This window comes from Miniopterus schreibersii (genome assembly GCF_964146895.1).
Source record: "Miniopterus schreibersii genome assembly, chromosome: 3".
Taxonomy (NCBI): domain Eukaryota; kingdom Metazoa; phylum Chordata; class Mammalia; order Chiroptera; family Miniopteridae; genus Miniopterus; species Miniopterus schreibersii.
The window spans coordinates 41141497-41164537 of record NC_138103.1 but is presented as its reverse complement, the minus strand read 5'-3'; the positions used below and the strand labels follow the sequence as shown (position 1 = coordinate 41164537).

General features: G+C 35.9%; 1 protein-coding gene across 1 annotated transcript; it reads right to left on the bottom strand.

Annotated features, from left to right (window-relative positions):
* Nucleotides 1-1741: 1741 nt before the first annotated feature.
* On the bottom strand, nt 1742-23029 carry CCDC112 (coiled-coil domain containing 112). The gene is made up of 10 exons (XM_081132415.1): nt 22816-23029; nt 16734-16855; nt 13076-13197; nt 10176-10265; nt 8129-8204; nt 7360-7750; nt 4993-5406; nt 3516-3611; nt 2707-2825; nt 1742-2312 (listed from the first exon to the last, which is right to left on the bottom strand). Exons 1-10 carry the CDS (start codon nt 22930-22932, stop codon nt 2282-2284), a joined length of 1578 nt encoding a protein of 525 aa, XP_080988541.1. The 5' UTR covers nt 22933-23029; the 3' UTR covers nt 1742-2281.
* Nucleotides 23030-23041: the final 12 nt, after the last annotated feature.

Below are 23041 nucleotides of genomic sequence, written 5' to 3'. Positions count from 1 at the left end.
CAAATCTGGAGGAAACACTTCTATGATGGGCTCATTGAGAAATAATATAATATACTCCTAGGTAAATAAAAGGCTTTTCATGGGTGATTTTGATCATACAAGGTTTCTGATTGATATCTATACGACAAAATCTAACCCCTACATAAAATGCCACTGTACATTATTAACTAAGAAGTGTAATAGCTCAAGTCTTCAAAGTATGAGAATAGAGCATCCATATAATTGAATCTTATTTAGCCATTAAGTGATATTTGAATTACACAGAAAGATAGGAAAATATGTGTAATGTAAAGTGCTTACAGTATAGTAACTAAAATTTATTCAATGACTGTAGCTATTTAAATATATGTAGGTATCCCAGCTGGGCGTGGCTCAGTGGTTGAGCATCGACCTATGATCCAGGATGACTGCGGTTGGATTCCCAGTCAGGGCACATGCCCGGGTTGTGGGCTTGACCCCCAGTAGGGAATGTGCAGGGGGCAGCCAATCAATGACTTTCTCATTATTGATGTTTCTCTCTCTTTCTCTCCCCCTCTCCATTCCTCTCTCTGAAATCAATAAAGATATATTAAAATATATATACACACACACACACACATATATATGTAGGTATACTTTCAGAAGAAGTTATCTTAGGTGGTAGAATTATAGGTGCTTTATGACATTTTTCTTTTAGTGTTTTTTCTAAATTTCTTATTAATATACTTTTTAAACCAGTTTAAGAAACATCTGACATCTCTTCTATGAGCTTGCAACTGAATAATGTTGTTTATTCTACATAGTCTATACAAAGGGTCCATATAACAAATTCCTCACTCATCTTAGATTCAGTTAGAAGGACTGGTTTGTTCAAAGAAACTTACATACCTTCTTTTATTAAAAAACAAAATAAAAATAAAGAAAAAAAACCCCATGAGAATCACATTGCCCAATATGCTTACCTTAGATGCAGGAAATTGAAAGCTGCATTTGTGTGCAAAAAAAGAGCAACATGTTAGTAAGCAGTACATAAAAATCTTTACTTTTCTATAACTTCTAGCTGTTCAATTTTTTTTTTTAATTCCTTTGTCGTGTTCTAGATTTTATTTCTAAACTGTCCCTAATCATTTAAAAAAGTCACGGAAAACGAGTATTACAAATAAAATGGGCAATCCTGAGTAAGGGTGTTTTATGTTAATTCTATTTTGCACCAATAACTATAATTAGAATTCAGTTTCCTTTGGAAGTTATACCTACTTTGAATAGTAACTGTGAAATAAAAGGTTTTGACTACCACCCATAGTAAATTTCTGAGTAATCTGACCTAAATGTATTAAGTTACGAATAAAGATACTCTAAGATAAAAGTCATAAGAAGTAAGTTTCCTATGTTTATTATGTATATGGTAACTTTCCTATGAGATGAGAACTAATTAAAGCTGGGAACTAAGATTTTATATGAAAAGTTGAGTTGAACTGTTACATTGTGTTTTCATGTACAAAAGTTTGGAAATTTAAAAATTAACTCTTTTGAACAAATATTTTGAGGCAAACAGAAGCAGAAAACTGAATCAGCCAGGAAGATGTGAAAGACACAAAGATTTTATAAAAATGTGTGAAGTCCAGAAAGGCTGAAGGGAAATTTGGAAAAGCTGAAGGAAATCAAAAGTTTTAACAATAGTACAAATAATAGAGTATATATGAGGTGTGAAGTGTAAGGCATATTTTTAATATAAATATTCTTTATATAAAACAAAGCATGCTTCAAACAAATCCAAATATTTATTACACAAAAATTTAGTAACTGACAAACTACCAATTGGTTAAACTTAGAAAAAGTATTAACTTATTTCATAATTCAAACAAAAAACAAAAAAACTTTACATTTTTGTTACTCAAGCTAACTTACCTCCAAAATATAAATGTTACAAAATTTTGGTTTGAAAAATGTCACTCTGTGATTGTCTCAATTTATTTCGCTGTGCCATGACAAAAACAAAATATCTTTAAAATTCTGAGTATTTAAATGAAATACCGTCTGTAACATAAACTTATTCAAAAAACTTTTACATCAATAATAGGCCAACATACGCATTTAATATCCTCTTAGTATAAACAGGAAATACTAATGACAATACCACTTAGAACCTAATACCTGCCAATTCACATACAACACAATAATCAGTCTGTCTAGGCTAGTGATATTTTTAAAAAAACATGCGGTTTAGTCACTGTCCTTTTAAAGCTGAATATGCTAACATTCCCTTCAACTGAATGCCAATTTCATTATCTCATATTCTTTTCTAAACTCCTTGTCTCCAGGTTGGAATAGCCCTAAGGAGAAGAAGAAAAGAGCAATTATAAATACATGGGAAATTTTTATAGAAATTCTAACTGATTAAATGTTAACTTCTATTGTTTTTATTTTAACTTTTTTTATAAAGAACTTTTATTCAGGTAGAGAAAAAGAAAAGGTCAGGGTGTGGGCGCCACCGTGAAAGAGGCAAAAAGTACGCATCCAAGTGGATGTGAGCCAATTCGAGAGTTGCAGAGATTAAATGTAAAAAATATATACACACATATATATAAAAACTTTCATATATATATGTAGATTTGTTTTATCAACATTTTACTGTAAAATATAATATACATACAAAAGTTCCATAAAATACAAACGTGCAGTTATTAAATTATTATTAAGTCAACACCCATTCTTACTCCTTTTTACCTATGTGGGATATGTAGAAGCGGCCCAGAGCCTGTTGGTCCTATCTTTTTGGTCCGTTCTTCCCAACCTTTGGTAGGTTTGTAAAGCCTAGAGGGATCTCTGCTAACACTGTTTTCAACCTGTAATTAGAAGTAAAATGAGTGCCAGTTAATTTATGTGAAATATTAAGTTTGTACCTGTAAGATCCTTAGTAACTAGGATCTTAACTAAGAGAGCAGTTTTAAGAAAAATACTTGATATTAACTAGATAGTAAAACTGTTAATAACCTCTTCAGTAAACTCATTGTGCTTATACAGCTAAATTAAAATTTGGACATCAATCTATTAATAAACTGTTATTTTAGTTTATTTTTTCTAGTTCAATTATTTTATTCTATTTCTATTAGGAGGGAAATATAATGCAGCAAAGTGTGATAGTGATATAGCCAGACAATAAATTTAGGATAAATAACCACCAGTAAGCTCTTTGTTTTATCCATGAGAGTCTCCTATATCATTAAGCTCTGAGTATCACCGAGATTAAGCAATGCTCATAGCTGCCATAGGTCTAAAATAAAGGCTCACATAAAAACAATGAAGAAAGGAAGAGAGAATTTAGAACAAAAGAAAATTAGGCATTTATAATGCAAGTTGGTAGAATTCAAACAATAGTTGTTTAAATTGTACTAAGCTATGCTAAATAAGTACAAATTTTAAAGATGAGGGTATAGAAGTCAAGCTGGATATAAAGAAAATGGATGTCTGTATCCTTACAATTTAAGGAATTAGGATAATAACAGTAAAAATAAATTAATCTCAGTACAGAATACCTTTTCTTTTAATTTTGCCAGTCGTCTTTGTTTCTCTGCCTTTTCATCTTCCTTTGACTGTCTATCAAGAATTTTCAATTCAAGTTTACGTAAATCCTAAAAAACAGATAACGAAAAAATGGGACGTTAAGAAAGTAAAATTAACTAGAATTTGTTTAGTTGGGTGGAAGTAAAATTAAATCACCTTAAATATCAATATTCCCTCAATACTGACCTTTTCCAACAAGAGTAAAGGTTTATTTCCTTTTGAATATAAATGCAATACATGCACATCCTTTCGGAATCACTTTCTTTTTGGTATCTCTTATTTTATGGTTCAATCTAAAACTCCTTTTCTTTTAATAGATTAGTTAAGCCCACTTTTGCTTATCAATACACGTATGTCTGATTTTAGGTCTCTCATACTTGGGGCATTTTGTTTTAGGGAGATTTCTTTATAGAGTCTAAAAGAAATTCCACTAATAATGTGCTTCTGTCCATTTTTTGTACTTCCCTTGTTTTTTGCTTTATGAATATTATTGCTATGTATTTTGATGCATATAACATTTCATAACAGTTATATTCATAACAGTTAAGAATTTTTCATTTTATTTTTTTTTAATATGTTTTTATTGATTTCAGAGAGAGGAAGGGAGAGGGAGAGAGAGATAGAAACATCAATCAAGAATTTTTCATTTTAAAGTACACTTCCTTGTCTTTTTAAACTCTTTGGACTGAATTCCACTTTGTCTGATAAGATTATAATCTCCTTGATTAGCATTTTTCTTGTATATATTTGTTTAGTATCACTTATAATCCTACCTCTCAGCAATAACCTTGATTCCTTTAAGTATGCATTGGGTATCTACAATGTACAGGGGACAGGAATGAACAAAAGGATAAAACCTCTGCCCTCGTGGAGCTTCTACTATGGTGGGAGATAGACAGTGAACAAGTAAGGAAATCACCTATGGGGAAAAAACCAGTCAGTTTGGCAAAGAAAAGGGAGCCTGGCCTGTGGCTACCTTTCCAGCCTTGTTTCCTGCTGGTTCCCGCCTTCCACTAGATGCCCTTAGCATACTGAAGCATTTATGGCTTCCCCACAAACCACTGTTACACTCCTCCAGGCTGTCATTCATTGCTATTCCCTCTGCTAGGGAAGATCTCCCCTTTCTTCTCCTTCAAGACTCAACTCAAGTATCACTTCTCTCTGATACTAATAGCTATGGTAAGCTTCCCTCCCTGCATATCCGCCTCCTAAAATTCTATGTCCACACCTTAATCACCACACTATTTACCACATTATACAGAAACCTACTTGCACATCTATCTTCCCCCACTAGACTATAATCTACTAGAAATGAGGGAGCGTGGCTTACTCACATTTGGTAGGCACAAGCCTAATATATCAAAAGCACTCACTTTTTCCTGAACTGAATCTAGAAGTAATACCTCTATGTGAAGCACTGAAAATTATTTAGGAAACATATTTACTCACTCTTTCTTGAAATCTGGAAATTTCATCAGCAGCAGTTTTCCTTTTTTCTGCCTTTTCTATCTTTTCCCTTATCTCCTTTTCAAGTCTTAAAAATTCTTCCTGTTCTTTCTTCTGCTGGGTGTAGTTTTCTAGTAGTAATTTTAGTTTAAACTGGCGTTGGCGCTCTTTCTGCTGCCTTTTCTCTTTCTCTTCCTCTTCTTTTAACCGGGAAGCATATTTCATTGACATTTCTATACTTTTTTGTTTTTTCCAGACTTCCACTGCCAATTTCTGCTTCTTCCTTTGTTCTTCTTTTTGCTGTTGATTATCTTCTTGTTTACTATGAAAAAGCAGAGGTATATTCTCTGCCCTTTCCTTTAACTTGAACATTTCCTCTTTTTTTTGCTGCTTTTTAGTTTTCCAATTCTGAATAGACTAAGAAAACATAGCAAGAGAAAAATCATCTTAATAACCAAAAGCACTTTAAAATACAACCTCAAGTTCATCTTTCTAGAAGGAATATTGACTGCAGGATGCTGGCTACTTAGGTTTCCAAGTGGTTTTGTTTGTGTTTGTTTTTTAACCAGTGGAATTTTTTCTAGTGATTCTAGTTCAATCACTACATCCAGTCCATGGACCAAGTTCGAGTAGCACTGTTCTAGGTAAGATATATGCATAAATACTAGAATATATTCTAGTGTATATATCTAGAATATATTATGATGTGCTATAGCACACCATAAAAGAAGTATAAACAAAGTGTTAGTAGGAAATTCTGAGAGGGACTACTTATGTTTGAGTGGGCAAGAAGGAAGCAGCATCTTATCAGGGCAGATTTTGATAGCTGGGAGTTGAGGGGGAACGAAAGAATGGAGGTTCCAGAAAGTGAGAATAAGATAAGCTAGGGTACTCAGGCCAGAAAGTTCAGGGCATGACTGAAAATAAGTATCTTTATTTAGGCAAATGGAGATAGAAATAGTAAATCTCCTACTCAGCATCTTAAACTGACTAGATTTAAAACTACAGTTTGATGCTTTCCCCTAAATTTCCTTCTCCCCTATATCCTACTTCAGTATATGGAACCTCCATTTTCATAGCCCCTCCTACCTTACCCCTGCATTCAATGAATCATCAAATATCAAGAAACAGTGGTTGGGAACAAGAAGAGTAAGCTAGAATCAAGGTGCTTTACCTTTATTACATGAGGCACTACGTCTGTTCTTTTCCCCTAGAGAGGTGGTTCTTACACGTTAGCTTATAATAGAATAACCTAGGGGACTTGTTAAAGCATAGATTCCTGGGCCCCATTCCCAGAGTTTGGATTAGGTATGCGGTTGGGGCCTGGTAAGTTCTACCAAGTTCCCAGGTGATGCTGACTTTGCTGGTCCAGGGACCCCATGTTTTCATTATCCAGGGAAAAAAACCAAATAATTCCTAATAGCTTGTTATTTTGAATTTTCAAAAAGGACTTATGTTTCAAAAATTTTCTTAAAGTCCCAAATTTCAATCTTCCTATATTTAACTTACTTAGGAGAGAAAAAGCAATAAACCGCAGCTATTTCCTCTAAAAATTTAGACTGAACATGGGATCATTTCTTTAATGCTCTTTAGTTATGTCATCTGTTAAATAGTCATACTTTTGTTGTTACATCAAGCGAGTTGAAGTTTATAATAGCTGAAGTCTACAAAAAATGTGACTCAAACTTAGAGTATCTAAACCCATAGATCTCGACTAGAGGCAATTTTTGCCTTCTAGGGGACATCTGGCAGTCTGGAGACATTTTTTTACAACTAGCATCTAGTGGGTAGAAGCCAAAAATGTTGCGAATCACCCTACAAGGCACACGACAGTAGTTACAGCAAAGAATTACCTAACTAAACCAAAGCCAGAATAGTATTTTTGTGAAAATGGAACTTTTAAAATATTTACTACATTTACGAGTTACTCTTTCCTCTGGGGTAGTCAAAATTTTGAGTCTTTTCAAATAAGCAATGGGGCTGAAGTTCCAAACTTCAATGAAACTCTGAAGAGTCAATTTTTTCTACTGCCTTTTTATTTTTAATTGAAAACCATGTGGCCTTTGCTGGTAAGATGCTGGATCTCCCACATTTCTGGTGGACACAGAGGGTTTTGCCCACAATCAGAATTTTTCTGGCCCACTGTATTATTTCTTGGGGTAGAAATGTTTGGCCTTGAGAACGTCCAACTGTAGTTCCTTTAGTTAAGTTACTTAACCTCTCAATGCCTGTTTCACCTTCTATAAGATGGGGGAAAACTGCAATATACCTTGTGGAGTTGCTGTAAAGTTAATAAATGTTACAGAATTTAGCAAAGTGTCTGGAACACAGAAATATACAACAAATAATGGCTATTATAATTATTATTACCTCTTTTTTCCTTTCTTCTAGGGCCAGAAGTTTTTGATACCATTTTTCATGCTGTTCAACTTCATCCTGTGTTCTTCCAGGAAGGTGTTCTAGAACTTCTCCCATAAAAGTTGGCTTCCCTTTATGTTTGTTCCTCACCTTCACAAAGTTTTGGTGATCATAATCATCCCAGCCCCCTTGGCGCCCTCCTGTTTGCTGGAGGAATTTTTCAAAATCTACCACTTCTTCTGGAAGAGTTCTTGGTGTTCCTTTGTCTATAGGAGCTTTGCTTGGCACTGTTCTGAAAGCCTTCTCCGTTTCTGAACTACCCAAAGCCCATGTGTCAATTTTTCTTGATATGGCGCTCAACTCATTATTAGTTGTTTTCTCTTCTTTAATAAGTTCTTCATATCTAAAATTTCAAAAATAAAGTTTGAATAACAAGATACAAACCAATCCATACTAACCCTTTATTATTTTATTATTTAAATTATTGCTCTTTTCATGTCATCTTCTCCACTGAACATTATTAACATTTATAAATCTAAGTCTTGAAAGAGCTTCCTCAGAGAATAAAACAATCTTTCAAATTCTTATCTGAGATTTTATAGTGTCCAGAAATAAATGAATATTCACTTTAAACATGAAAAGCAGTCTAAAACCTAAAACCTAACACAAAAGAAAAAAGGTTATGTAACAATAAAGTGGTTTATATATAACAACCTATTGGAGAGTTATTGGAAATATATATAAATCAATAATTTCATATTAAAGTGTGTTTAAAACATACATCAATCTCTGCTCTTCCTTAAAAGTGTTAATTGCATTTTCGATTTCTTCCATCATTTCTCTGAGCTTTTCGACAACTGTAAAAAAAAAAAAAATTATGTTACATCATTTCAGTATGACTAAGAATTAAATATTATGTAAAAAATTGACTGTTTCCTTAATTTAAAAACATTTCTTAGCCAAAAGGATAAGGAAAATGTGCTTATAAAAAGCTAATTTTCATGATTATAATTTTATTACAAATTTTTTCCTATGTGTACATGTCATTAAATATTATTGCTTACAAAAAATGTTTCATACTATACATACTGTTTTGTAACTTGCAGTTTTTATTTAACAAAATATTGTGGTTAACTGACATGTTATTTTATTATCTCAATCTACCTCAAATCATTAAGTAATTCTCCAACTGATCAACCTTTAAGTAATTCTCCAACTAATCAACACTGTAATAAATATCTTTGCATGTATTTTTTTGCATGCTCAAATAAGTATTTTTAGAGGATAATTGATAAAACTTGAAATGCTAAATGAAAAGGATACTTATTTTCCAGTATGCTAGATACCATCACATTGTCCTTCAAAGAAGCTCTGCCAACTTACAGTTCCTGACAGTGCTTCTTCCCAGGTACTTTTAATCATTTCCAAAATGAAAGGCAAACACTTATCACCACTGACTTAATGGACATTTTTTGTGATCGTTAAGAAGCCTAAGCACTTTTTTCTTATATGTTTTGTATTTGTTTCACTATAAAATGGACCTTATAATTTTTGTCCATTTTCTATTAGGTTATTTACCTTTGTTGCTCTAACTTGTAGAAACTCTATATATGATGTATATGTTTTTTAAGTCACATATATTGCTAATATTTTTCTAACTTGTCTTTCAACTTTCCTTATGCATTTGTGTTGTTTTTTTTAAGTAGTCAATTTTGCCCACTATTTTCTTTATGGTTTCTGACCTTTGTCATTCTTATAAACTATAATACAATGATACAAATATTAACCTATGTTCTCCTCTAGTATTTTTATGGTTTTATATATTAACTTAACAAACTATAATATTCATATCTGCCAATTTTTACTGCTTCCTATGTTATAAGCACTGCACAAGTACTTTATGTGCACTGTCTCAGTCCATCCCCTCAACGACCCCAACAACCCTATGAGTTAGGTTCTCTGGTTATTTCCATTTTAGAGCTGAGGAAATGAAAGTTCAGAAAAACCAAGTAACTTGCCTAAAATCACATAACTGATAGATCAAGAATTTGACTCAACATCTGTCTAATTCTTAAGTCCATTCATCTTGAGCACTTTATCGCTTCGATCCTTCAGGAATGAATGCTGATGTAAGTAGAGAGGTAAGGATACAATTTTGTTTTTTACAAATGACTAGTATTTACCCCAGTAGTATTTAACCATTTCTTTACATATTCAAAATGCCTCTAAAAGGTAATTATTTCAAGAAGCAAATAATGGGAAAAGCACTAGGCTAAATCAAGAAATCAGTCTTTTTCCCTCTTCATTGGCTGAATCTGAATCTTTCCATGCCACAGATCCACTAGCCTATAAATGACCCTAATACCTGTGCTGCCCACTTCGTAATTTGTAATGATTTATAGCATTCGGGAAAAAAAATCCTCACCTGAAGATATGTTTCTATTGATTTTGTGAGAGAGAGAGAGAGAGAAATACTGATGTGAAAGAGAAACATAGATCAGTTACCTCCCAACTGGGGATTGAACCCACAACCCAGGTATGTGCCCTGACTGGAAATCGAACCTGCAACCTTTTGGTGTATGGACGATGCTCCAACTAACTGAGCCACCCAGCCAGGGGAGGATTTATAGCATTTTAAAGCTAAAAAACTACATAAAATCAGATAGACAGTTCTCCGATGTGTCCATAACAGTCCCTAACCAGTAAAGTAGGGCTTAGTTCCATTAATGCCAAATAGGAAAATTCTTATTAGAAAAGTATAAATTTTTCTAATGAGCAATAGAAAATACTAATATATAAGAAAGAATATAAAATCTAAAGGTACTTACAATCAGGTGTAGGCTTCACATCTTTTAACTGATGCTGAAGTTTCTTTACATTGTTGTGTATTTTGGCCAATTGTTGCTGGATTTTTGCTCCTATAAGGAAGAAGTATGTACTTTAAAATAATCCTATGACAAATATGGTAACAATTTAGGATTCTACACCTGAGACAGATCATCTTCACTTAGTGAAACATAACCAAGAGCAACTAAATAATGAAAAGATGGTTACTTAAGTGTGAAAACAGCCTGAACATTTTAATAAGTACCCTTTCTCTAAATAAAGCATTTCTCAATTTCCTCCAGTATTTAAAATCACAGTGGGTTAAATCTTACTATAACCTGTGCCAAGGAAATGTCCTTTTTTTCCTCTGTGGAGACTGAGTTATTAGATGTTGTTTTAAATACATGGATCAGTAGCTGAGGCTTAGTCATGTTTTGTTTTTCCACAGATTCTTTCTTTTTAATTTGTTATAATTTATGGAAACATAATTTGAAATAGATCCCAATTCTATTTTTGGAATATTAAAACTGTCTAAAGAATATTAATTCTATGAATACTGACAAACTTCCTAATGAGAATTAATTTTATCTAACCACATCTTCTGAGTGAGCAACTAGTGATACCCATTAGTGTCACTGTCACAGCCTTGACGAAGTGCCTCAGGTGCCATTCAGTGGTATCTATCTACACTATAAGTTGCCAAGCTCATCCAAAGGACCACCCTGAAAATGTTGGGCCCACAATAAAGCCTGAAAAACAGAGGAGGGTCTCAAAGACATTTTCAGATGTTCTGTATCAGGGGCAGAAAGACTGAATTCCTCTTTCATATTTTCTTTCTGAAGTAATAATCTTATTTTAGTACTTATTTAAGTTATTAGGCCAAAATGACATATTTACATTCATACATCTATATTTATATAATATATATATATAATAGTAATGTTATTTTGTCACTTGTGGGTACTTTATTTATGCCCCTCCATGTTTTTTTAATGTTTTCACAAATGAGCACAAAGCACCAAAAGCTCAGTTCAAAAGTCCTTAAAAGCAATTTAAAAAAAAAAAAAAAAAAAGTGTACCTATAGGCCTGGAGCCAATACTAATATCCAAAACAAACCTATGTGTATATGACTTTGGTTTTTTTAAAATTAAAATTCAAGTGTTCCCAGAAAAGCAGAAACTTTATCCCATATATTTTTATAACGTCTTATTCACTGTTGGAACTTTAAGTCAAGAAACTTCCCTAGTAAAGTTAAGTAGTTAGGACAGTGTTTTTGTGGTTTTGTTTTTGCCACAGTTTGATCAGCTACAGTGACACTACTATAGGGAAAGTGATCTTTTATTTATTCATTTGCAACTGCCACTCTATATGGCCAAGCCATTTAAGTACAATGTTACATAAATGCAGACTATACTCGAGTTAAGGAAACAGTATTTACTACTTCTGGGCTGTAATACGAGGAGGGAAAACATCTATATCCTTATACTAAGTGCACTCCTTCCCCTCCTAGATAAGATAAACAGAAATTGTGAATAAAGAGAGGCAAAAGTGTAGCAGAAAAAGAAATAGGAAGATAAAAATAAAGTTGCCTTAAAAAGAGAAAATGAAGTGACTTAAAATACAGAGAATGGAGACACTATTTAGTGGCATGATTGAGAGACAGAAAGAGCAGCCTCTCAGGTGTCTACAAAAGAACTGAAGGAACCGAAGAAATATTAAATAGAGATGTTTAGATTTCTCTATGAATCAAAGAGGAGAACTGAAAATTTGGGTTTTATATTAGGTTCTGTTGTCATTCAAACCGAAGAGGGAGACTGATTCTTGCCACTACCTGACAAAAGATGACTTTTTAAAATAATCCAATCTTATAGTCTGAAAGAAAAAACTTACTGAGAACTTCTTTTAATGGGGATTAACCATAAGCAGTACAATCTCTATATAAGTCAATATTTTATAAGGCTTAGTTAGTTGATAACCATTATTTTTCCTTTAAACAATGCTAAGCAGTTTTTTATTATGACCTAAGAATTTTTCAACATATAAAAGCTACAATGAAAGAAGGTATTCTTGTAGAATTATTTTTTAAGGCCAACAGTTAGTATACTATCAACGATTGATATTCATAGCAAACAATAAAACATTTCTGTACAATCTATAAGGCACTTTCTCATATATTATCTCATGGGATACATAGGACAGCTCCGAGGTAGAAATGGTAGATGTTATATCACAGACAAGAAAACTCGAGTTTTCGGGATTATGTGATCTGATCACTTCATACTATTATTGAAGTATGGGTTCTAACTCTGTCGCTGTATTCTTAGCCCAGGTCTCAGTCAACAATACCAGAGTGAGGAGCTAAGACCAGATAGCCCAGAAATTAATATCTGTTTAAGAAATTTTAATAACATTAACTAGTTTGTTAACCAAAAAACAAAACCCTCTTTTTCCTATTAAATTGGAAGAAATACACACAGAAAACAATCCAGCTAGAATCACTAAATAGTAACCTGTCAAAATAAATACATATCCCTAAAAGACAAACTCATGCCCTGGTGAGTGTGGCTCAGTTGGCTGGGCAGAGTCCTGTGCACTGAAAGGTTGCTGGTTCGATACCCCGTCAGGGCACACGCCTGGGTTGCAGGCTCGATCCCCAGTAGGGAGTGTGCAGGAGGCAGCAGATCGATGTTTCTCTCTCACATCGATGTTTCTCTCTCTCTCCCTTCCTTCTCTCGAAAAAATAAATAAAAAATCTTTAAAAAGTATTTTTTAAAAAAGACAAACATTACTAACTAGAAAGTATCTTGATAGAAAATATAACAGTCAATGCACAAATACAAAGCACAGGGCAAAACTACAACTTTATCTGAACAGTTTTTGTTCATCATGAACTCAACTTACTTTCTGTTTTCCTGCTGTTAATCAATTTATTTTCCAATTCTTCCAGCATACTATGCTCAATTCTGAAGTCACCTTTTTGGTTGTAGAAATGACTGTGTTTATCTTTTTCTATGTTAATAACTCTTTAGGAAAAGAAACAAATGGTATAAATATGACTTAAATATATTTTAATTGTTTAAAATATGAAGACACAGTAATCAGAACTTTATATTTGGATTCATTTATCTAAGGAGTCAAAATATAATCACTTGAATAATAAGGCTAAGAAGTCAAAATAGTAGTTAGAAAGAGTTAAGTTCAACTAAAATCACAAATAATTTGAATATTTAAATTATAAAATGTTAATTTAAGAAAATACATTCACAGACTTGCTTTGAAAATACATAAGCCTTTAACTATTGATTCCAACTCAGTCTCACTGTGGCCTGAAAGTGGCTGCCACTGGTGATGGCTGCTTTAAATAGAAGATACTGTTAACTTTGTAACCTACACCGAGTCATTTACCCTTTCCTGGTATGAATCTCCTCATCACTAAAATGGGAATAACAACAGCTCTCCACTACCCAACAGGGCTGTGATTAACATTATATGAGATAATATATACAAAGGATCTTTATACAGTAAAAATGTACTATGGAAATGCAAGGTACTAATATTATTAATACAACTAAAACTTTAAGAGGCAAACAATCTATAAAGACAGAAATTTTAGTATATTTAAGAGATACGGTCTATATTTACTTCAAAGCTTCTTAGATTTAGTCCGTCTACCAGTAAAAAGGTCTATGTTAGTTTGAATCCTGGGGTAAAACAAAACAAACACTGTACTATCAAGAAACTTTTTTGGTTGGACAAAAGAAATCTATTTTTTCAACACCTGTTCTCTTTCTCCCAGAAGGTACAAATTAATATGACTACTTCTCCACTAATACTGGATTTAAGGAGTAGTGGAGTATCTCTGGTCATTGACTTAATTTCATTCAACTTGAGGAGCAACTATCTAAGGCAGAGTTGCCAATCCTTATCACTTTGGCACATATAGGGAAAAATTTGATATTTTAAGGCATACTGGGACAAACAGATGAGACTGCTCCAGGCCCTACCTGGCTGCCCCAAAGACTGAGGGGATCATAACTTAGCACTTGTGTTTCAGAGAGGAAGCAATGGGTAGAACAGAGATGTCAATTAGATTTCAACCTGCAGGTCAACTCTAATAGATTGAGGGTGGCTACTGGAGTCCTGTGCTGAGGACTCAGAAGCCCATGTAGGCTCTGGGTGGGGGTAGGGGAAATTACTATAATCAAATAGAAATTCCTAGCATTGACAAAGGAAATGTAATGACGGTAAGTAAATTATGTTTTGCCATTCCTGGATTACAAATATTAACCTATAAAGACATTCAAAAGATAATAATGTAGACAAATTGCCAAATACATGAAAAAATGCTCAACCTCATTCACAACAGAAGAAAATTAAAACTATACCATGGTAACACAGTACTGGCAAAAAAAATCACAAGTTTAAATAATACAATCTAATGATAAAACTGTGGGAAAATAGGTCCTCTCATACATTGTTGGTGAAATCGTAAATCGTCAATGGAGGACAATTTGGCATATACCAGTGCATATTTGTATGACTTTGACCCAGAATTTCTACTTCCAGGAATATTTCTACTTCCAGAATTTCTACTTCCAAGAAATCTTAAAGATACACTCACACATATGCAAAATAATGTGGACCTATGTGAATACTGCACTTAATTGCAGCATTGTTGGTTATTATAGAAGATTGAATATAACCTAAATGTCCATCACTAAGGAGCAGGTTAAATAAATTATGTCACAATCATACACTGGAATACAATGAAGTGGTACTGTGTTCCATATACTGATAAGGAACAGATCTCCAAGACATATACTTTTTATAACAGAGTTCATATGAAAATGTTAGTCATACCCAAAAGTAGAAAATAGTAAACTGACTCCCCTTGTATATCCTCAAATGATATAATACTCCTATCACTCTGAGTCAACAATTTTACCTCTTTTTCCTCTCTTGGGGCTCATCTATCTTTCTTTTCTTTTTACTATTTGATTAAATATTAAATTAAACCCACTACATTCTGTAACTTCACCCCAACATACTTCAGTGTGCATCTCTGGAGATTATAGATATTTGACTTACATCACTGTCATGCCATTATCATGCCTGACAAGGTCAACAATTCCTTGGTATCTAAGATATATTCTTAAGTTAAAAAGAAAAAAAAAGCAAGATCCAGAACAGATGTTACCATTTATATAAAAAAGACAAAATATGAATATGTATTTTTATTTCCTTATAAGCACATATTAGAAAATGTCTGTGGTACGATACACAAGAAACTAAAAATAGTGGTTGTGTAAGGGGAGGGGAAGTGGGTGGGTGTCTGAGGTCATGGGTGAAACAGACCTTACACTGTGTACCCTTTGACATGTATGGATTTTTAAACCATGTGAATATATTACTATTCTGAAAATAAAACTGAATTATATTACAAATTGTGTTTTTTTCTTTGTATGCAATGGGAATCGCTGGATAGAAATATTCTTCCCATGGATTTTTTTAATATTCTTCCAATGAGTTTTTCAAAACTTTGTGACATGAAAAAAGCTGAATGAGAGCTGTAAAACCAATACGTACTGGTAGACAAGTTATCAATACCGGTACAATCTACTGGTTTGCTATATTTATGGACATTAACCACTTGGTAGATTACCTATCTAGAGAGAAACATAAACCAGAAACCCTAACCTAGAGTCCAATTCTACATACGGTTATACATTTTGGAAATCAAAGAAATAAAACTGTATTTTCTCAAAATCTGAGTACTAGAAGTACTACATAAGTATTATATGAATGCAATTGAGAATTCAATCTCCCAAAGCTATAGTATAACTTTCCAAATTTCAAACAGTATTTTTTAATGGTAGAATTTCTAAGCAGACAACTGCCACTAATTCTGGTCCAGAGACCATTTTTTACAAGTCTCCTTTTCTGCATAACTTCAAAGCAGTTTTAATTCTAATTCTTTTATCACTCCTCATGATACATATCATATCACTGTGCTGCTGGCAACACTGAACATTCAATACGTATCACTAATTATCTAAAGAAAAAATACATATACACTACAAATTAAAAGTTCTCAATTAGCCTAATCATAATGTGCAGGGTGGATCTGAAAGGAGCAGAGACCATGGGAGGGAGGCCAAATAAAAGGGCATTTCAAAAAAATAACTTGAGGGTACAGACTTTTCAGTAAAATTATTCACTCAAAAAAATTTACCAAGTGTTTACCTTGCTAAGTGAAAATGTATTCAATCTTGTTATTTGATATATGAGATCTAAAGAAAATAATTGTTTTGTTTCCCTTAAAATACACTGGATCAAAATGGTAAAAATAAATAAAATTTAAATAACTCTATTTAAAATTAACTTTATATTAGTCTATTATCATTTGTCTATTTCACACTTCCCACCTTTTTGAAAAGCTAGTGACCAGAATTTTGTAACGTAATGTGGGATTGGACAGGGTGGAGTAGAATTAACTGTCTACATTGTTCATAATAAAATGACTAGTAATATTATTTGAAGATAATGTTCTTATACTTACAGATTTTTAAATTTTTCTGCTGTGCGTATGAATTCTGCTTTCTTAGGCCGACTAACTTTCTGTTTCCAGTTTTGAAGCTGAAAAGAACGAATTCCACCTGAAGTACCAAAACAGCCATCATTCTGCATAAAAAATAAAAATAAGCTTATCCTCAATAATAAAAATGGTAAGAGATGAAGGTGGAATTTTTTTCAGAGATTTAAATGTCAATAATGGAGTTTCTCAGGAGATTGTTTTATCCATTCATACATGCATGGCTATTGTAAATGTTACAGTGAAAATGGGGTGCATATATCTTTTCAAGTTAATGCTTTCATTTCCTTTGGACAAATACCTAGAAGTGAAATTACTGGATCAGAAAGTAGTTCTATTTTTTATTTTTTGAGGAACCTCTGCACTATTTTCCATAGTACTGATTTATATTCCCACCAACAGTGCACAGGGCTCATTTTTCTCCACATCCTTGTCAATACTTGTTACTTCTTGTCTCTTTGATAACCGCCATTCTAACAAGTGCGAGGTATTATCTCATTGTAGTTCTGATTTGCATTTCCCTGATGATTAGTGATGTTGAGTACCTTTTCATGTACCTGTTAGCCATTTGTATGTTTTCTTTGGAAAGACATCAATTTGTTCTCTCTGTTCATTTTTAATTGTATTGTTTTTCTGCTAGAGTTGTATGAGTTCTTTATATACTTTGGATATAAAACCCGTATAAAATATACGATTTGCAAATATTTTCTCCCACTCAGTAGATTGTCTTTTCATTTTGTTGATGGTTTCCTTTGCTACGTAGAAGACTTTTAGTTTGATGCAGAATCCTTTATTTTTAGAGAAAAATTTTGCTGGACATAGAATTCTTGGTTGACAGTTCTTGTCTTTCAGCATTTTGACTGTCATCCCGCTGCCTTCTGGAGCCCAAGGTTTCTGATGAGAAATCAGCCATTAATCTTATTGAGGATCTCTTGTGTGGGTTGAGTTGCTTTCAAGATTTTCTTTTTGTTTTTGTCTTTCTAGTTTGATTATAATGTGTCTAGGGATAGATCTTTTTGAGTTTATTCTATTTGGAGTTTGCTGAGTTCCAATAACATATAGATTAATATTTTTAATCAAGTTTGGAAAGATTTCAGCCATTATTTCTTCAAATATTCTTCCCCTTCCCCCTTTTTCCTCTCCTTCTGGGACTCTCATTATATATGATGCTTGATGGTGCCTCGCATCATTCTTCTTCTTTTTTCTTTAAGATTTTTTATTGATTTTTAGAGAGAGAGGAAGGAAGAGGGAGAGGGAGAGAGAAACATCATGTGAGAACAGAACATCAATTGGCTGCCTGCTGCATGCCCCCTACTGGGAATAGAGCCTATAACCCGGGCATGCGCCCTGACTGGGAATCAAACCAGCAACTTTTCAACGCACATCGCCTGAGAACATGCTTAGAGAGAGGAAGGGGGTAAGGGGAGAGAGAAAAAGCCATCAATGTAAGAGAAACATCAATCAGTTGCCTTCTGTGCACAACCTAGGATCAAACCCACAACCCAGGTATGTGCTGACCAGGAATCGAACCTGCAAGCTTTTGGTGCACACGATGATGCTCAACCACCTGAGCCACTCCAGCCAGCTGTTCACTTCATTCTTTTTTTTTCATTCTGTTCCTCAGTCTGGATAATCTGAATTGACCTATTTTCAAGTTTACTGATTCTTCTGTCAGCTTAAATCTAGTGTTAAGTCCCTCTAGTGAATTTTTCCTGTGGGTTACTATACTTTTTGAGCCCAGATTTCTATTTAACTCCTTTGTCACAATTTTTATCTCAAGATATTTTCTATTTGGTAAGACATCACTCTCACACTTTTAGTTCTTTAGAAATGGTTTCCTTTAGTTTTTGAACAAATTTAAAATAGCTGATTTAAAGTCTTTGTCTATTATGTCCAACATGTAGTCTTCCTTAAGGAAGTCTAATTTACTGCCTTTTTAAAAAAAATTCTCTTGTGTGTGGACCATACTTTCTTGTTTGTGTATCTCATATTTTTGTTGTTGTTAAAAATTAGACTTGTTAAATAACATAATGTGGCAACTCTGAAAATGAAATTCTCTCCCCCAAAGGTTTGCTGTTGTTGCTATTTGTTTAGTTACTTTCCTGAATAAATTCAGGCAAGTCTTTGCTTTGTTTGCATGGCACTGAACTCTCTGCTTGGTTAGCTTAGTTGTCAGCTAATGATTGGTTGTTCAGAGATTTTCTTAGATGTCTGAACCAATAAGTCTCCCAGCCTTTGCTGAGGGGATCTATGTGAATGCCAGGGATGCCTTCAACATCTGGGCAAGCAGTTTATACCTCTACCTTGCCTTTACTTCCTTTTGCAAAGAGTTTCAAAGAGTTTTGTAAAGACAAAATCTTAGGCCTATTTAAGTCTTCTCTGGTGTATTAGTTTCCTGTTGCTACTATAACAAACCACAAACTTTGTGGCTGAAAGAACACAAATTTATTTTTTTATACTTCTGGAGGTCAAGAGTAAAATTAAGATGTTGGTAGGACTGACTTCTTTTTGGAGGCTTCAGGAGAGAACACACTTCCTTACCTCTTTTTCAGCTTTTAGAGGCCACCTTCCATTGCGTGGCTCCTGGTCCCTTCCTCAAATCACTTCATCCTCTTGCTTCCATCATCACATCTCCTACCACTGGTTCTGATCTTCTTGCCTCCCTCTCATAAGGACCTTTGTGAATACCCTGGTCCACCCAGATAATCCAGGATAATCTCCCCAACTCAAGATCCTTAATTTAATCAGATCTGCAAAGTCCCTGTGATCATGTAAGGTGAAATATTCACAAGTGCTAGGGATTAGGATGTGACTATCTTTGGTAGGGGGTGGTGTGCATTCTTCAGTCTACTATACCAGGACACACACGCAGTTCTATGGTTGTGTGTGATCTTCCAGAGAAAATCTGTTCTGCATAACAATTTAAAGTCAGAGAAGGAATGCAGTTATTACTGAAGAACTACTCCAGGCAGCCAAGTGCCATAAAATACAGGCCATCACAGGGAGGTCATTAGGAACAAACAAAACAAAAAACCCAGAAGATGCAGCCCTATCCTGGTACAAAACCAGGAATACCCTAGTGTGATACTATTAGAGATCTTTCAAAAAGAAGTCACAGTTCAACAGCTAAAATGACCAAGTGGAAAATGGCACTTGATTGGAGGGCCAGAGACTTGTAGTCTTCAGTCTTGGAAGGCAATGGCTGTGGGGAATTATAGCCAAATAAAACACAAATATTAAAAAGCATGGAGTACATTATTATAATGGGTGATAGCTTTATGGGATTTCACAACTTACAGAGGTTGTGCGATAAAATACAATATAAAATATTTCTAAAACTTCAAAGATAATCACTCCAAAATCATTTAAGGGAACTGTTATGCACTGAATTATGTCCCCCCTCCAAATTCATATGTTGAAGCCCTAACTTCCTTTGTGACTGTAGCTGGAGACAGGGCCTTTAAGGGGGTAGTTAAGGTTAAATGAGGTCCTGAGGATGGGGTCTTAATCCAATAGGACTGGGACCCTAAGAAGAAGAGGAAGAGATGACATCAGAGATATCTCTCCGTCTGCATGTGCACCGACATAGCAAGAAGGTGGCTGTCCACAAGCCAGGAAGAGAGGTCTCACCAGAAATCAACCCCTACAGCCCCTTGATCTTGAATTTCCCAGCTTCCAAAACTGGAAAAAAAAAAATTCTGTTATTTAAACCACCCAGTTTGTAGTATTTTGTTATGGAAGCCCTAGAAGACTAAAACGGGAACTTTAGTAGATATTTTGGCGGACATCTCTACTATCATGAGCTTGTCATTAGAATAATTTATCTTAAGAAAACATTAGTTGCTTTCACTGTTAGAGTCAGGAGGAACATTTTTTTCATGTAATCATATAACAAATATTCAAGTTCAGTATTAGGCCACAGAATTTGAGTGTATCATTGTGTGGGGGGGAAGTACAAAGATGGATAACACACAGTTAAATTCCTCCAAAATCACAGTATGGTACAACAGAGATTCTAATTCCTTTTTTAAAAACCCAAACACCCTTGAGGAGTTCTACCCCACCATGGCTGCAACTGTCAACTATGAGGCTCTGCCTTCCTAAAGTGCTGAGAGGGTTAAAGCAGGGTGTCTCAACCTCAGCACTATTAATATTTTGGACCTATAATTTTTTGTTGTAGGAGGCTGTTCTTTGGCCTCTACCCACTAGATGCTAGTGTGCCACATAACCTCTCCCCAGACCCCCACAGTTGTGACAACCAAAAATGTCTCCAGACATTGCTAAATGCCAGGGTTTGAAACAGCTCCATGGTGATTCTGGTCCAACCCCTGGGAAAACAAACCTCTGAGAATCACTGTAGTGGAGTGATAAAGTGTACATCAATAATAATATTAAGAAACTTATGAGAACTGCAAATCAGTAAGTCAAACACGGTTATAAGAATTTAGGGAAGAAACTTTGAACTAAAAGTAAGCCAGAAAAGTATCACGGAGAAAGCCAACAAGGTGGCTAAACTACTAGGGTCATACATTTAAAAAAATATTTTTAAAGTGTTTAAAAAATATTTTACATATTATGTATTTGTATATATTTTATATTTTTTCTTGAGTCATTTGGGCCAGAGTTAGAATAATAAAGAGAATTGCAGGGGATGTGTGAGAAAATTTGCCTAAGGTAGAATTTCTTGAAAAGTAAAAATATTGTATTTCCTTAAAGGAAGAAAAAGATGGAACGTATCCTCAGCTCACAACATCCTTCCTTCAGGTTTGGACTGATCCACACATATTCAGTGAGCACCTACTATGTTCCAGGACTAAACAGGCACAGTTCTTGGTGCTGGGAATACAATAGTGAATAAAACTTCCCAAAGTTTGTGCCCTCATAGAGTTCACATTCGCAGGGGTGGGTGATGGATGGAGAAAGGCAATAAAAAATAGGTATAAAATATGCAATATATCACGGTAGTAAGTGCTACGGAGAAAAAGAAAACCAGAAAAGGGGACAGGACGTGTTGGGTAAGGGCATTCAGTTTGGGGAGATCATAAAAAGAATCTTTGAGCTGATGGCATTTGAACAAAGATATCTGGAGGCAGGGACATGCTAAGCATGGAGAAGAGCATTCTGAGCAGAGGGAACAGCAGTCACGAAGCTCCCGAGGCAGGGGAGTGGTTGGCGAGTCTGAGAGGCCACCAAGGGGCCACGCGGCTGCAGCAGACTCCGCGCAGGGGAGTGGAGAGGAGGTGATGGGGGGGGCAGCTCAGAGGTCCTGTGAGGATGCCGGCGCTCATTGTGCGTGAGATCAAGAATCTCTTGCAGGGTTCTGAGAAAAAGGGTGTCGTTATTGGACTGAATCACCCTGGCTGTTGAGAATACATTAGGAAGGGAGGAGTGGAAAATAGAAACCAATTAGGAAGGTGTTTCAGCCAGGGCGCAGTGACGGTGTAGACGAGGGCAGCGGTGAGAAGAGCGGGCCGTGCATTTATTCTGAGGCTGGCACAGACAGGCCGGGCCGCGCCTCAGGTGTGGGCTGGGGGAGGGTCCGAGTCAACATCTTCGTCGGGAACTGGGTCCCACAAGTCCCCCCGGCCTGCGCCGAGGAGAGGGGCGCCCCTGCCCAGGACCATCCCCGCCAGGTACAACCACAGAGCGGCCCCAATCATGGGCACAAAATCCTCTCCCCAGCCAAGCCCCGTGCCCGGGAAATGCCCGGACAGAACGTCCACAGCTCGGGAGGTGCCTGTCACCAGCTCCCGTTTTCCAGGGAAGACACGGAGTCGCCGAGAGGATTTCCGATCACACACCCGGGAAGGACAGCGCCAGGGTTTCCACCCGCTCGTCTTCGACGCCAAACCACTCGGAGGCGGCTCTCAGGGCACGCGGCTGAGCGCGCAGGAGACAAAGCCAAGGCGGGGAGCCGGGCCTCGAGCCCGGGCGGGGGGCCGCGCTGCGGGGGCGCCTGTGCGCCGGGCCCGGCCGCACCCCGCCTCCGGGGCCCGCAGCCCCCTCGGGCGCACCCGCCACCAGGCAGGTCCCGGCCCCCTCGACTTACCTGTTGCCGCGCCGGCGCCGCTCCCGCGCCGTTCCCGGTGGCCGCGCCCGCGCCCGCCACCGCCCCGGCTACCGCGGTGGCCGCCGCCGCCACCACGACGGTCGTCAGGGCGGCCATCTTTCCCCGCCCGCCGCTCGGCCGCGCCCGCCCTGCCCCGCGGGTCAGGCACGGGGAGCCCGCAGCGCAGCAGACGGCTCTCGGCGCTGCGGGGCAATGTGGGATGCGG